General features: G+C 45.8%; 1 protein-coding gene across 3 annotated transcripts; it reads left to right on the forward strand.

Annotated features, from left to right (window-relative positions):
• Positions 1 to 585: 585 nt before the first annotated feature.
• On the forward strand, positions 586 to 11349 carry EEF1AKMT1 (EEF1A lysine methyltransferase 1). Of its 3 annotated transcripts, XM_042838937.1 has the most exons (6): positions 1694 to 2405; positions 2818 to 3004; positions 6653 to 6806; positions 7623 to 7705; positions 8393 to 8673; positions 10169 to 11349. In XM_042838937.1, the coding sequence occupies exons 3-6, from the start codon at positions 6657 to 6659 to the stop codon at positions 10294 to 10296; spliced, it is 642 nt and encodes a 213-aa protein (XP_042694871.1). In that variant the 5' UTR covers positions 1694 to 2405; positions 2818 to 3004; positions 6653 to 6656; the 3' UTR covers positions 10297 to 11349. The 3 variants fall into 3 exon arrangements, with proteins under 3 accessions (XP_042694869.1, XP_042694871.1, XP_042694870.1); XM_042838935.1 differs by lacking the exons at positions 1694 to 2405; positions 2818 to 3004 and adding an exon at positions 586 to 645; XM_042838936.1 differs by having other exon boundaries at positions 1694 to 3012.
• The last annotated feature ends 1123 nt before the right edge of the window (positions 11350 to 12472 follow it).

Below are 12472 nucleotides of genomic sequence, written 5' to 3' on the forward strand. Positions count from 1 at the left end.
GCCGCACCCATCAGAAGTGGCTGCACAGCCTCCTTTACCCTTCCATTCTTCAATTCTATCAGCCCTCTGAGCACCTTTTTTTTCCACCTAAAACAAAGCTGCACGGAATGCAGCACGCAGTCAGGTCCCTGTCCCTCGGTGTTGACATTCCTCCCCAGCACTGAGATGGCAGTGCGCTGCAGCAGGGCCGGAGCTGAGCCCTCCAACGCTCAGCACAACGCTGCGTATCGGAGCGCTCCAGCGGTGCCTCGGAACAGCGGCGCCTCTGGGCACATCCAGCTCTGGAGACGGCCGTGCGGTTTTATGCGGCTCATCTCTAAGCTGTGAATCACTTAGTCGAGGTGAGGCTGTTTTGGAGCCTCTCGGAGCACCGGAGTTGCGGGAAGAAGGGCTCGAGCGCGCCTGCCGCCCAAGGCAGTCCCTCGGCCACCTTTAGGCCGCACTCCCCTCCTTGTGGGACAGCCAGCGGACCGCGCGCCACGTGGGGCCTCCCCTCAGAAAGGGCAGGAAGGGGCGGGCAGAGCAGCGCCAGGCACCGCCCTCCTCCCGCGGAGCCGGCAGGGGGCGCGCGCCCCTCGGCCCACACGGCCGCGCGCGGCGCTGGGGAGGGGCGGGGCCCGGGTGCGCGGAGGGATCTGTCGGCCGGTGAGTGCGAGCGGGGCGGCGGGTGGTGCGGCCGCCGGTGTGCTTGTCCGCTCGCCTCTCGTCCGCCGTGAGAGCGAGAGGGGCCGGGACCGGGCCGGCGTTCCTCCCGCGGTGCCCGAGGGCATGTGCGGGCCGGGGGGCGCTGCGAGGCCGTGGGGCGCTGTGGGAGCGGCTGCCGGCGCCCGGCACGTTAATGCGGGGAGAGGAGGGAACGGGCGGTGCAGGACGGAGGTCGTACGTACGGAGCGATTCCCCTGCGCTTCTACAACGCGGCTGTCCCGCCCGGCCGCGCTCTGCAGGCCGTCCGCCCCGCTGCAGCCACAGGGCGCGGTTGTGGGACGCGGCTCTGCACGGCTTGTTGGTCGCAACAACCCCAGGCAACCGTACAGGCCTGGGGAGCAGTGGCTGGAAAGCTGCCTGATGGAAAGGGACCTCGATGTACTGATGGACAGTTGGCTTAATAGGAGCCAGCAGTGTGCCGAGGTGGCCAAGAAGGCCAATGGCATCCTGGCTTGGATCAGGAATGGTGTGGTGAGCAGGACTGGGGAAGTCACCCTGCCCCTGTACTCAGCACTGGTGAGGCCTCACCTCGAGTGCTGTGTTCAGTTTTGGGCACCTCAGTACAGAAAGGACATGGAGGTGCTGGAGCAGGTCCAAAGAAGGGCAACAAGGCTTGTGAAGGGCTTGGAAAATACGGCCTATGAGGAGAGACTGAAAGAACTGGGGCTGTTCAGGCTGGGGAAAAGGAGGCTGAGGGGAAACCTTATTGCTTTCTCCCAGTATCTGAAAGGTGCTTACAGCGAGAGCAGGGCTGGTCTCTTCTCACTGGTGACAGGTGGCAGGATGAGGGGAAATGGCCTCAAGTTGTGCCAGGGTAAGTTTAGGTTGGATATCATGAAAAAATTCTTTACAGAAAGGGTTGTGAAGCACTGGCATAGGCTGCCCAGGGAGGTGGTTGAGTCACCATCCCTGGATGTATTTAAAAACCACTTGGATGTGGTGCTCAGGGGCATGATTTAGTGGAGGGCTGTTAGTTAGGGTAGGATGGTGAAGTTGTGGTTGGACTTGGTGATCTTTAAGGTGTGTTCTAACCTGAGCAATTCTATGATTCTGTGAAAAACATACCAGCCAGGAAATGTTGGAATTATTAAGGGAAAAAGAGGGAATGCGGCAGACAGCATAGTGTGGGAGAAAAGAGGAATGAGGGTTGATGAATACAGGGAAGCTCTGCTAAGGGACAGAAGCCAGCGGCTGTGGGGGGAGCAGCCCACACATGGCTGTGGAGTGGTGGGGCTGTATGAGGTGGGGTCACACATCAGTTCCTTCCCATGCGATAAGTGCCTGCATCTCGTGGATCCGGTAGCCATGTTCACTGCAAGAAGAGGTCGGGTTTCATAACGTGGAACTTGCTGCTGTGGGACATTATAGATCACTTTATGTGTATTTAAGGATACTGGTAAGGGTCTGTTAGAGAACTGCATTCCCAGAATAAATCACTTCAGCCAGAAATGCCCTTCATGGAGAAAGATTATAGACTGGGAGAAGGCAGAGTGGGTCATTGTCACCTCTGCTTACTTGCCGTAGTCTCACTCTTTCCAGGACAGCTGGTTCTGGCTGTCTTCAAGATGCTTCAAGAACTGCCAGCATCAACCCTTGTCTGAACTAGTGAAGCTTCTCTTTTGAACCTCTTGTTGTGGATGTTACTGAAAGTTCTCCAGAGATCCCAAAGTGGAGCTGTTTTTGGACTGTGAATGCCTCAGGTTCACATCATCTTGTCCCTCCTTCCTTCCCAGTTCTGTTTTGTATGCAGGTTTGTCAGGCCTTCTTTTTTGATGTCCCCCTCCTGGGATCCCCCTCAGTGGCTGTGTGATGCTACCAGGCCCCAAAGCCTTGCAGCTGGTTGACAGACATCCCAGATGTTTGGGGAGTTTTGTTTCACTTTGGGAAGACCCAATGAAACAGATGCACACGTAGCCTAGCACCTCTCAGTTTCTTCTGGCTGCACCATGCTAGGAGGATTGTTGTGGTTAAGTTACTTTGGCTGCTGTACTTAATATGCTTTGTCCTGTCAGCCCCTCTTGTGAAATTTGGCAATCTTGTACATTTGGCAGTGCTCAGGTAACTTGTCAGATCCTTGAGCAAAAGCTGAGCTTTCACTAAATTGCTTTTCAGATTTAAAGATCTGAACACTTCAGAGGAGAGGTCTTTCTGTGTCAGGGTGATTTCTGTTTGGAGCAGGACCGCTGAGAGAAGTCTGCTGCTCTGCATGCCTGCTTGGCTGCCTGCTGCTGGTGGAGACCTGGGCCTTGGATCCTTGCATTCAGCGGCTGGAACATGAACGGAGCCCCTTGCTTTTCAGGTAGCAAGGCACGTGTCCAGCTCTGGAGTAACTTCTGTCCCCTGATGGAGAGTTGTTCACCTCCAGCCAACTCTCCTGATGCTGTATCGCTGCCCAGGTTTTCTTGGCACGTTTCGTATGTCATCAATGACAGGTTCTGTGCCTCAAATGCTAACATGGGTGGCTTGGGAAAAATACTGCTATGTTTTATTCAGTTGCACACTGGCCTTAGTGTTATCTGTGCTATACTAGAACACTCTTTTCTGAAGTTGCATGTGCACGTTTTATATTTGTGGTAAGAGACTGCAGGAGCTAACAGCATCCTTCCTCCCCTCACGAAGGTTAACAGCACCAGTTCCCAGTGGCATTAATATTTCTTGGCCTTCCAGTAGTCTTTCCTTCCTCCCTTTAGTTAAGGGACATTTATTGCAATGAGATTACTTCTTCAGGGTACCATAAAGGGTGAGTACTGGAAACTGGCAGAGCAGTCACATTTCCCTCTGCTCGTGTGTGCATCATGCAGTATTTCTGCATTACACAGTTGATAGGGAAGCCTGACCTGCAGTCATGAGTCAGGTTGAACTCTCCTCTGGCAGAAAAGTGGTGGTTAGTCAGCTGTAGCACAGTCTGGAGGTAAAAGTTCTGGAGGAGCAGCTGCCTGCTTTAAGAGAATTTTTGAGGTAGCTTTGTAAATACGTGTCCCACCTTGTGCTGCCTCCTGAACATCCCTCCTGAGTGGTGCTGCGGCTCTGGAAGGATTGACTGCGTCTTCTGTAGTTGTGGGGTAAGCAGTGATGCTTGGACATGCAGCCTCACCTAGCTGGGTGAGTGCGAGTTCCCAAGCTTCTGCTGTAGGAGCACAGGCACACCTGTGCACAGGAGCTGCACTGTATCTCACAGTGCTGGTTTCCAGATGTCTATATGTTCCTAACTGTGGACGGACCGAATGTACTGGGGCACAGAAAGACTATGAAAGCCCTTAGGAATTTTTGAGTGAGTTAATTTTTCCACAGTGTTCCTTCTGACTTTATTTTGTCCCCACTTCAGGGCTTGGCTGTGTAAAATTAAGAGTTTTCATACATGAGAGCTGGAAACCAACATTAAATTGTACAGTTGCTCCTTAGCCAAAGCAGTGGAGCCTTCCGTGCTGCTGCTTCCACTTGACGTTATTACCTGTTTTTCGTTGTTATTTTTTTAAGAAGATTCTCACACACAAGCAGTGCATCCACCCAAACAGCTCAGCAGCCGGCAGGGGCTCAGCTGTGCATGGACAGGGCTCTGCAGGCACCTTCCCCTGTCCTGCAAACTGTAGGCTGTGGGCTGTGGGGTGCAGTGTGTGGTGTTGGTGCAATTCTCTCTGCTCATTCAGTGAGTCAAGCTGCCCCTTTGGAGGCCAGCAGCATTCACATAACAGTAAATCAGACAAGACACATTGCTAGCTTTAAACTTCGTATTCCTGTTGATCATGCTTAGAGGCACTGTGGGTTCCTCTGCTTCGTCCGATCCTTCCTCAACTTTCAGGGCTGTTTTTGGACTTCAGGGCAGCAATGTGTGGGACGGCTGTGTTTCAAAGTAGTAGTGCCTCCTGATCACTTGAAGCCAAAGGAATTTACAAGTCTTGTTCTCATAAACTCACTCACTGTAATAGTTCTACAATGCAGTTCATGCGCATAAAAACATCTTCATGCTGATGACCTGAGCCAGTCAGTCACTGCACACAATGTACGTTCATTCGTCCAGGCTGGATGTGGCTCTGAGCAGCCTGGTCTGGTGGCTGGTGACCCTGCACATACAGAGGGGTTGAAACTAAATGATCATTGTGGTCCTTTTCAACCCAGGTCATTCTGTGATTCAGAAAAGTGTTTCAAGTTGTGGAAGTGCTCCAAATAGGTGGGCCTCATGATATTTCTGCCTTGTGTTCCAAGTTACCTCTCCTTGCAGCCTCACAGTTAATTGCTGCTTGGTTCCTGAAGCTTTACTACACAAACCAAAAGGAAGATTGCTAAAAAGGGGCTAAAATAACATGTAGAAAAAAAATGCCTCTACTTGTATGCCCACCCTTCCACCAAAACAACAGATCTTAGCTTCTGTCAGGGAGGATTTCTTTTCATGTGTATAGATTCAGTCTTTGCAAAGGGCCAGATGGGCTCATTGAGCATAAAATCAAAATTTCAGCATTTGACTTAAGAATTGCAAGTTTGCATCTGTTTCAGCTTCTTAGCATCAGAGCAAAGATGCGTGCTTGCTTTAGGCATAACAGCACACCAGATTTCTGCATGTGTGACACACTTAATTAAAGAGAAGGTGAGAGATGAAAAGTAATTTGTAACGTCTGTCCCAACAAAAAATGTCCTTGTACTGGGCCACAATGCATGTTAGCAATATGTGTTGTCGAGCAGTAGGAACAGAAGGAAGTGCTGTGTCGTTCCCAGGTGGGCTGGCTTCAGCATCCCTCCATCCATCCTGCAGGAGGCAGGCGATGGACTCTGTGTCGTGCTGTGCCCTGTGCCGCCAGAACGGCACAGCATTTGCTGCAGTGTGGAGGTGAGCTGTGGAGTATTTCAGCAAGCAGTGAGAAACGGAGCTTTAGGAAATGCCCTGAAAGCTCTGCAGGATGCGCAGCACGGAGGGCAGAGCAAAGCAAGAAGGCCGTGAGCATTGCAGCCTTCACTGCAGCCAAGGATGGAAGAAATGTGAAGCGTACTTCCCCCTGGAAGTTAGCTGTGGTTCAGGGGGCGCGCGTTGCTGCGGGACCTCTCACATGCACGGCTTCTGCCCAAAGGAAGGGGCACATCTGCTTTTAGTTCTGTTGAAGTCATTGCACGTGTATGAGTTCGTGGAATGAGTGCAGAGCAAATTAGTTTCTTAAAAGAATAAATTCGAGTTTCACAGGCCCAATTGATTTCTGCTTGTCACCCTCGCTCCACGAGGTGGCGGTGCCTCTGCTGGGAAGGACGGAAGGCAGCAGCGCTCAGCTCCTGCACCGTGGCGCCCGGCTGACAAATGTCTGGCAGTGGCTCTGCTGGGTGGTTTGTACCTTGTCCTTCTGACATGAGCTCTGTCTGTGTTGGGCACACAAGACAGTCGTGCAGTGTTAGCTCATCAAAGCATCCTCTTGAGCATCTGGTCTGCTGCAGGTTTGTAGCGTACAGAGGAGGCTTGTTGAAGTGTGGGAGGTGAAGTTGGGTGATCCTCGAACACTGGTTTATTCATTTGGAGTCAAAATTGAGACTTTACGACGTGGCAAGAAATGATTGGCAGCTATCGTTACGTCTAGGAGGGAAGGGTAAATATTCCAAAGGATTTGCAACATCCATTAAAGCTTTTGGTTTTTTTTTTCAGCAAGCTGATACAAAAGTGGTGTTTGGATGCAGGGTATGCAGAGTGTCATGACAACATCCCTATAAAAATACAGACCACTTCTGTGTTGTGCAGAAAGGAAACAGCTCCTATATTCTCTCTGGAGACGCGCTCTTTGCATTCTGCCTCTGTCTGGTTTAAAGCTGCTAAGCAGAGGAAGCGTGCTGTGCCCTGTAAGGCTTTCCTAGTTAGCTGTCGTGGTGTCAGGAATGTTGGTTTTTTTTCCTTGGAAAAGCAGGCTGTTATTAAAAGCTTCCACCATTGAAAAGGGTTAATATATATATTTTTTTCCTTCTGGGCAATGTCTAGGAAAATGGATGATGATGATGATGACGTTCCCCAGCTTTCATCCCATACATTGGCTGCCCTCCAGGAGTTCTATTTGGAACAGCAGCAGAGAGAGGGCATGAAGACCTCCCAGGGGTTTAATCAATATTCTGTTGGCTCAATAGAAGAAGACTGGGTAAGAAGCTAACCTGCAGCAAATGAGGCACGCTGGTTTCACCGAGCTTTCTTTTGTGGGTAGATAATAAAAAGGCAAACACTTGAGGTGTTCCTAGAGTGGCCAGGCTGTTTGTGGATGTTAACACTGTAGGGTTATTCACTTTAAAATTAAGTCAAGTCAATTACATGAAGAAAGGGAATAAAGATCCAGTTCCAAACAGAATCATCTGTTCACCCTTTGGAGACTGAACTCCAGCCTGGTGTGTGAGGGCAGTGAAGATTGTTCCCTGGGTTTGAAACAACACACTGTTACAAGAGGAATGTGCTTTCCTTCCACATGTATTTCTGCTTGTGTTTAGTTTTTTGGTTGTGTGGGTGGATGCCTTGCTGCATTTTTTTTATCTCACAGACTGACTTTGTCTCTGAGTTTGTTTTTTTTACTCCTCCTGTTTCTGATCTCATTTGCTACTTTTATCCTTCATTTCCTTCTACATTGTTGTTTTTCAAGTTGGTTTTTTTTTTTTTCCTTTTCCATTGAACTAACTCAATTTAAGCACATGTTTATTTTGCACTTCTGCATATTGGGTTTGAACTAACCCTGCCAATGATTGGTTCTCCTGCTACCATAGGTAAGTGCTTTAGAAAACACACAGTGCAAGCTGCCTGCTGTTTGTCCTTGGTTTCAGAAGAAAAAAGCTTCTCTAGAAAATGTCACCTTTGTAGTTTGTGAACCAAGAAGTTGCAATGGATTTGGGTTTTCTTCAAATAGGGCTCTCAACCCAGTTCACAATCAGGAGATATGATGTTGCTTATAATTGTGTGTTACTTTTCTCAGCAACTGAGCCAGTTTTGGTACAGTGATGAGACTGCATCGTGCCTGGCTAATGAAGCAATTGTGGCAGCAGGAAAAGGTGGCAGGTAGGACTTAACAGCTACCTTATGGGTTTAATGTGTCTTTTCTGTAATTGTTCCATTTATGCAGGGCGAGCATGCAGTGTACTTCATTACTTTTTGTACCTCATCTTCCTTTGCAGGAGGTTGCAGAAATGCCTTGCCATTACTTAATCAGCAGTTCTTACTGAACTTGTTCTGAATTGCAGTGAATGTTGTAGGCTCTGCTGGACAGAATCATGGAATCCATAGAGTTGGAAGGGACCTTTAAAGGCCATCTGATCCAACCCCTGCCATGAACAGGGACACCTACAGCTCCATCAGGAGCTCAGAGCCCCATCCAACCTGACCTTGAATGTCTCCAGGACCGCAGCATCCACCACCTCTCTGGGCAACCTGTGCCAGTAACAAAAGTTTACTATGGATCTTTTTTTCTTTTTTTTTTCCCCCCTAAAAAATTCAATGAGCTCCAGAGCACATTAATGACTTCTAATTCTTTTCTCTATTTTCATACATTTCTGCAGAACAGATGGAAAAACTTTTCCCTTAGTTCTGCAAGGATTTTCATTTGAAAACGAGTTTTCAAATTACCTGGGGCAAATGTTTAAGATGTTTTCCCACAGCAGCTCTGAGAACTTACGGCACTGTCCTTATTGCAATTATTTTTGTTGCCTTTTGAACTCAGCATTTTAATATTTTACGTGTCTTTTTCAGGATAGCCTGTGTCAGTGCACCCAGTGTGTACCAGAAGCTGAAAGAACAGGATGGCACAGATTTTTCCGTGTGTATCCTGGAGTATGACAGAAGGTTTTCTGTGTATGGAGAAGAATTTATCTTCTATGATTACAACAACCCTTTGAACTTACCTGAACATCTCCTGCCGCACAGTTTTGACATTGTGGTAGCAGATCCACCCTATCTGTCCGAGGAGTGTCTGCAAAAAACTGCAGAGACCATCAAATACTTAACAAAAGGAAAGATTCTGCTTTGCACAGGTACAATTAATAAGAATACGTAGATGGCCAGTAAGCTGCTCTTCTTCTGTCTCCAAAGGCAGACGTATTCAAGTGAGAAGAGTCCCAACTCGGTAATACTCATCCATAGGTAATTCTGGGAAGAATTTATGTCCAGAAGAGGGTACTTGTACTGCTTTAGTTCTGCATTTACTTTTCATTGAGGATATGTGTGTTGTAATGGTTAAAATCTGTACCCTTTTCTTACTGCGTTATGAGTTTTACTGAATTATTGAAGAACTGTTGAGATCCCCCTGCAAAGTTCCAAAATATTTTTTTCTTGTGAAAGAGACATTCTCTAAAATTGTAATGACTGAAATTCTGGCTGTGTCAAACAGAGGTGCGACTTACTGTAGAATTTCTGATTTCCTAAGCATGTCCATAGCTGCAAGTTTTCAGCTGCTGAATTTAGCAAGATCTAAGGTAAACTAAATAGAAAGACAAGTAGGTTAGCATGGCCTTTGCCTGGTGAAGTGGGATGGTTTCAGCTAAGTCTGCAAAAGAAAAACAAGAAAAAGACAACTTTTTTCTTTTTCTTTTCCATATCAGCTGCTCCTCACTGGTCAATATAGCAATTGCAGTGTGAATGAGCACTGGAAAATTCTGCCATCGGTTCAAATAATTGGTTCTTAGGCATCGAAATGCAGCAGGAGGAATTAAAAATTGGTGATTACAGCAGTGACACTGGAATGTACCAGAAAAAATGCACTGAGTGCATTTGCAGGCCTTGTTTGTGAAGATGCACTCCATAGCTTTAAGAAGCCACGAGCATCTGCCTCAGCTGCAGTGGTTCTTAAAGCTGTAGCCTTACAATCAGACATCTGAAGACATTCAAGAAACTTTTGCAAAACAAAATCCAAAGGACAAAAACCCTCTGTATGTACAATTCTGGGCAGTCAACCAAGTAGGCAAAACAGAGAAAAATGAAAATAACATGTGGACATAGAAAGTCTACTTCTTTGTTTAACTGTAAAAGACAGTCATGCATAAAAGCAGTTCTGAGATATTTTTTTTCCTAAAATGGATAAGTGGGCCTTCAGTTTACACGATTTGACAAATACTCTTCAAGGAAACGATTTCTCAGCGTGGAGCCATAAATATCACACTGTGGTTTATTTAAATAAAATGGTGTGTGTAATCTGTTTGCATTTCCCATGCTCCCCACCATGAAATTTCTCTGCCACGTAGCAGTAAGATGGAGTTTACGTTTCTCTTTTCAGTGAAAGGGGCACTGATCTTACCCCTCTACCTATTTTCAAGAAACTTTGAGGATGTTCTTCCATTCTTTCATGCTTAAATTGCACAAAACTTCAATTGTTGAAGAGACAGTTAACAAAGTGACAGTGCAGCTGCTTTAAGTCTGTTCCCTAAAGAAAAAGGAGGCAGGCAACTGGGAGCTATAAAAAGCTAATAAAAAGTCCAAATGTTCTGATATGGTTACTGTTTTCTCACCAACTACTTGTTGTTTTTGGTGCAGGTGCAATCATGGAGGAACAGGCAGCAAAGCATCTTGGTGTGAAGATATGCAAGTTTATTCCAAAACACTCTCGGAATCTGGCTAATGAATTTCGATGTTATGTGAACTATGCTTCTGGACTGCACTGATTTTTGGGAGAAGATCTGGAACTTTTTCAATCAAGTTACTTTGTATTTTTTCTCAGTGACTCACAATGCTGAAACATTCCACTCCAAGCAGTATTTTCTGGGCTAGAAGTAATCAACACAGGATGATAGTGTTTCTCTTTTAAATGTGTAAGCATTTGCAAGTGTTGTTTACCTTACTTGTTAGGTAAGTGGGGACACAAACAGTGCAGGTTCTGCATAATGGAAACTTCTTCGTTAGAGTTCCATTCCAACCAGTAGTTTTTACCATTGGAGTACTTTTCTGTGACCTTTCTGAAGTGATTTTAGCTGGTTGGCCTCTAACGCCACGTAGGTGCTTGCCTGACACACATCAGATCTGTCAGCTGTGTCAGCCTGCTGACTTGGTAGCTAGTGGATGATTGAAAGAGCATGAATGTTGGTCTCCCCTTTCAGAGCTGTTTGTTCTGAACAAGATGTGCTCAGCTTCATTATCCAGCAAGCTGATGTTTTTGTAAAGAATAACTAAAGGGAAAACGCATCTCCTTCTGGGTAGATCTCTCCAGTTGCTTTTTAGAATAATCAAAGATTTGCCAACTAAGATAAGACCTACTATCTATTATTGTCACCAGAGTGGCTTTAAAAAAAAATAAATGCAGTGGTTGTTTCACCTTTTATAAAGGTTTTTCAAAAATCCAGACTTTGTTTTTGTAGAAGATGAGATCTATTTTGTCAGCAGTTGTCACCATGTAAACTTGCATACGTGTGTCATGCTTGAAAAAAGTCATGTTAAACATCTCTTTGCAGCAGTACAGTGCATTTATTTTGCAATACAGAATAAACATGAGCAACAAAAACTGATTAACTTGAAAAACAAACAAGAAATACCCAACTAGACTTTTGTATTCACTAGCTAAGCTTATCTCTAAATGTTGGTAAAAACCTCACGTCTCCTTGAGAAAATCACAATAAGGATTCACCCCCTAGACAGAGCTTTACTTTCAATAAGAATGCTGCATGTAAGTCAGGTAAAATCAGCTTAAAATATGAAGTAATTAATAAAAATGCCACGCATCAGCCAGTTGTCTAAATCAGTGCTTCAGACCGTGTCCATGGATTCTCTTTGAATTGCTCCTATTGCTGGCTAGGGAATACTGCTTGTGTAGTGACCTGACTCGCACATGTGCAGCAGATCTCGAATCGCTGTGGATCTGATTAAATTCAGTGCCTGCATTTTCAGCTATTTCAATATTGATAAGTTAAAGATAATTTACAGATATATCAAGTTTGTGGTTCCAAGAACAGGTCTTTTTTTCTGAATACCAATTTTCTTCTTGGTCTTCTGTTCCACAGACAGAAGTGTTAGGAGTTGAACAGAAATTGTTGGATCTTAAAAGGCCGACGAGGTATAACGTTTGGTAATGAACTTCTACTAACAGGCAAATATTAAATTTTATATAAAAGAGTTTGGCTGTATTTCAAGCAATTTCTGTCAAAGTAGATGCTGCATTAAAAAAAACTTTGGCAGAGATGGGATTGTTGATAGTAGGACCCTTGTAGAGCCAGTTTTCTTTAACCTCCTGGCTACACTACTGATGTGTTTTTGGGTGAAAGCTGGTTCATGAATTCCAAGGCACTCCAAAGTTTTTATCATCTGTAAATATACCAAACAAAATATATGTACTTATCTTTGTATAGCATATTAGATATTGGATTTGTGTAGAAGGCTAACAGAAGTGCTGCATCTACAAAATGAAGCACCTAAGTATTAGAAATTCTATTTTATGAGAGGGATAAGCTTAATTATCCTTTTGAGGCAAGAATTCTAATAACATAGAGGTCATACTCATCTTTCTGTGCATGTGTGCTGTTTGGATGCAGATTGTCCCATCTGTAGAGTAAACAAATGTGGAGAAATATTGTAGATGAAATATTTTTACAGTGCTCAGAGAATCGTGCTTCCCAAGTTGGAGCTAAAACTGGATCCTAAATACTCTTCCCAAGCCACTCTTGCTCTCCTCTCCGCTTTCCAGCAGATCTGTTCATGTCCTAAGACTTTTCCCCCACATTGTTCTCGTCAGCTGCTTCCCCACCCTTCACAGTGCTCCTGAGATTCTTGGCACCAGTTTTCTTTCTTTCACTCCTGTTGATTTCTGTCACAGGGCTGCTAATGGATACTGTCAGAACAGTGCCTGTGTGG

Source organism: Centrocercus urophasianus, unplaced genomic scaffold (genome assembly GCF_019232065.1).
Source record: "Centrocercus urophasianus isolate 14NV4802_14NV808 unplaced genomic scaffold, USGS_Curo_1.0 seq_9, whole genome shotgun sequence".
Lineage (NCBI taxonomy): Eukaryota > Metazoa > Chordata > Aves > Galliformes > Phasianidae > Centrocercus > Centrocercus urophasianus.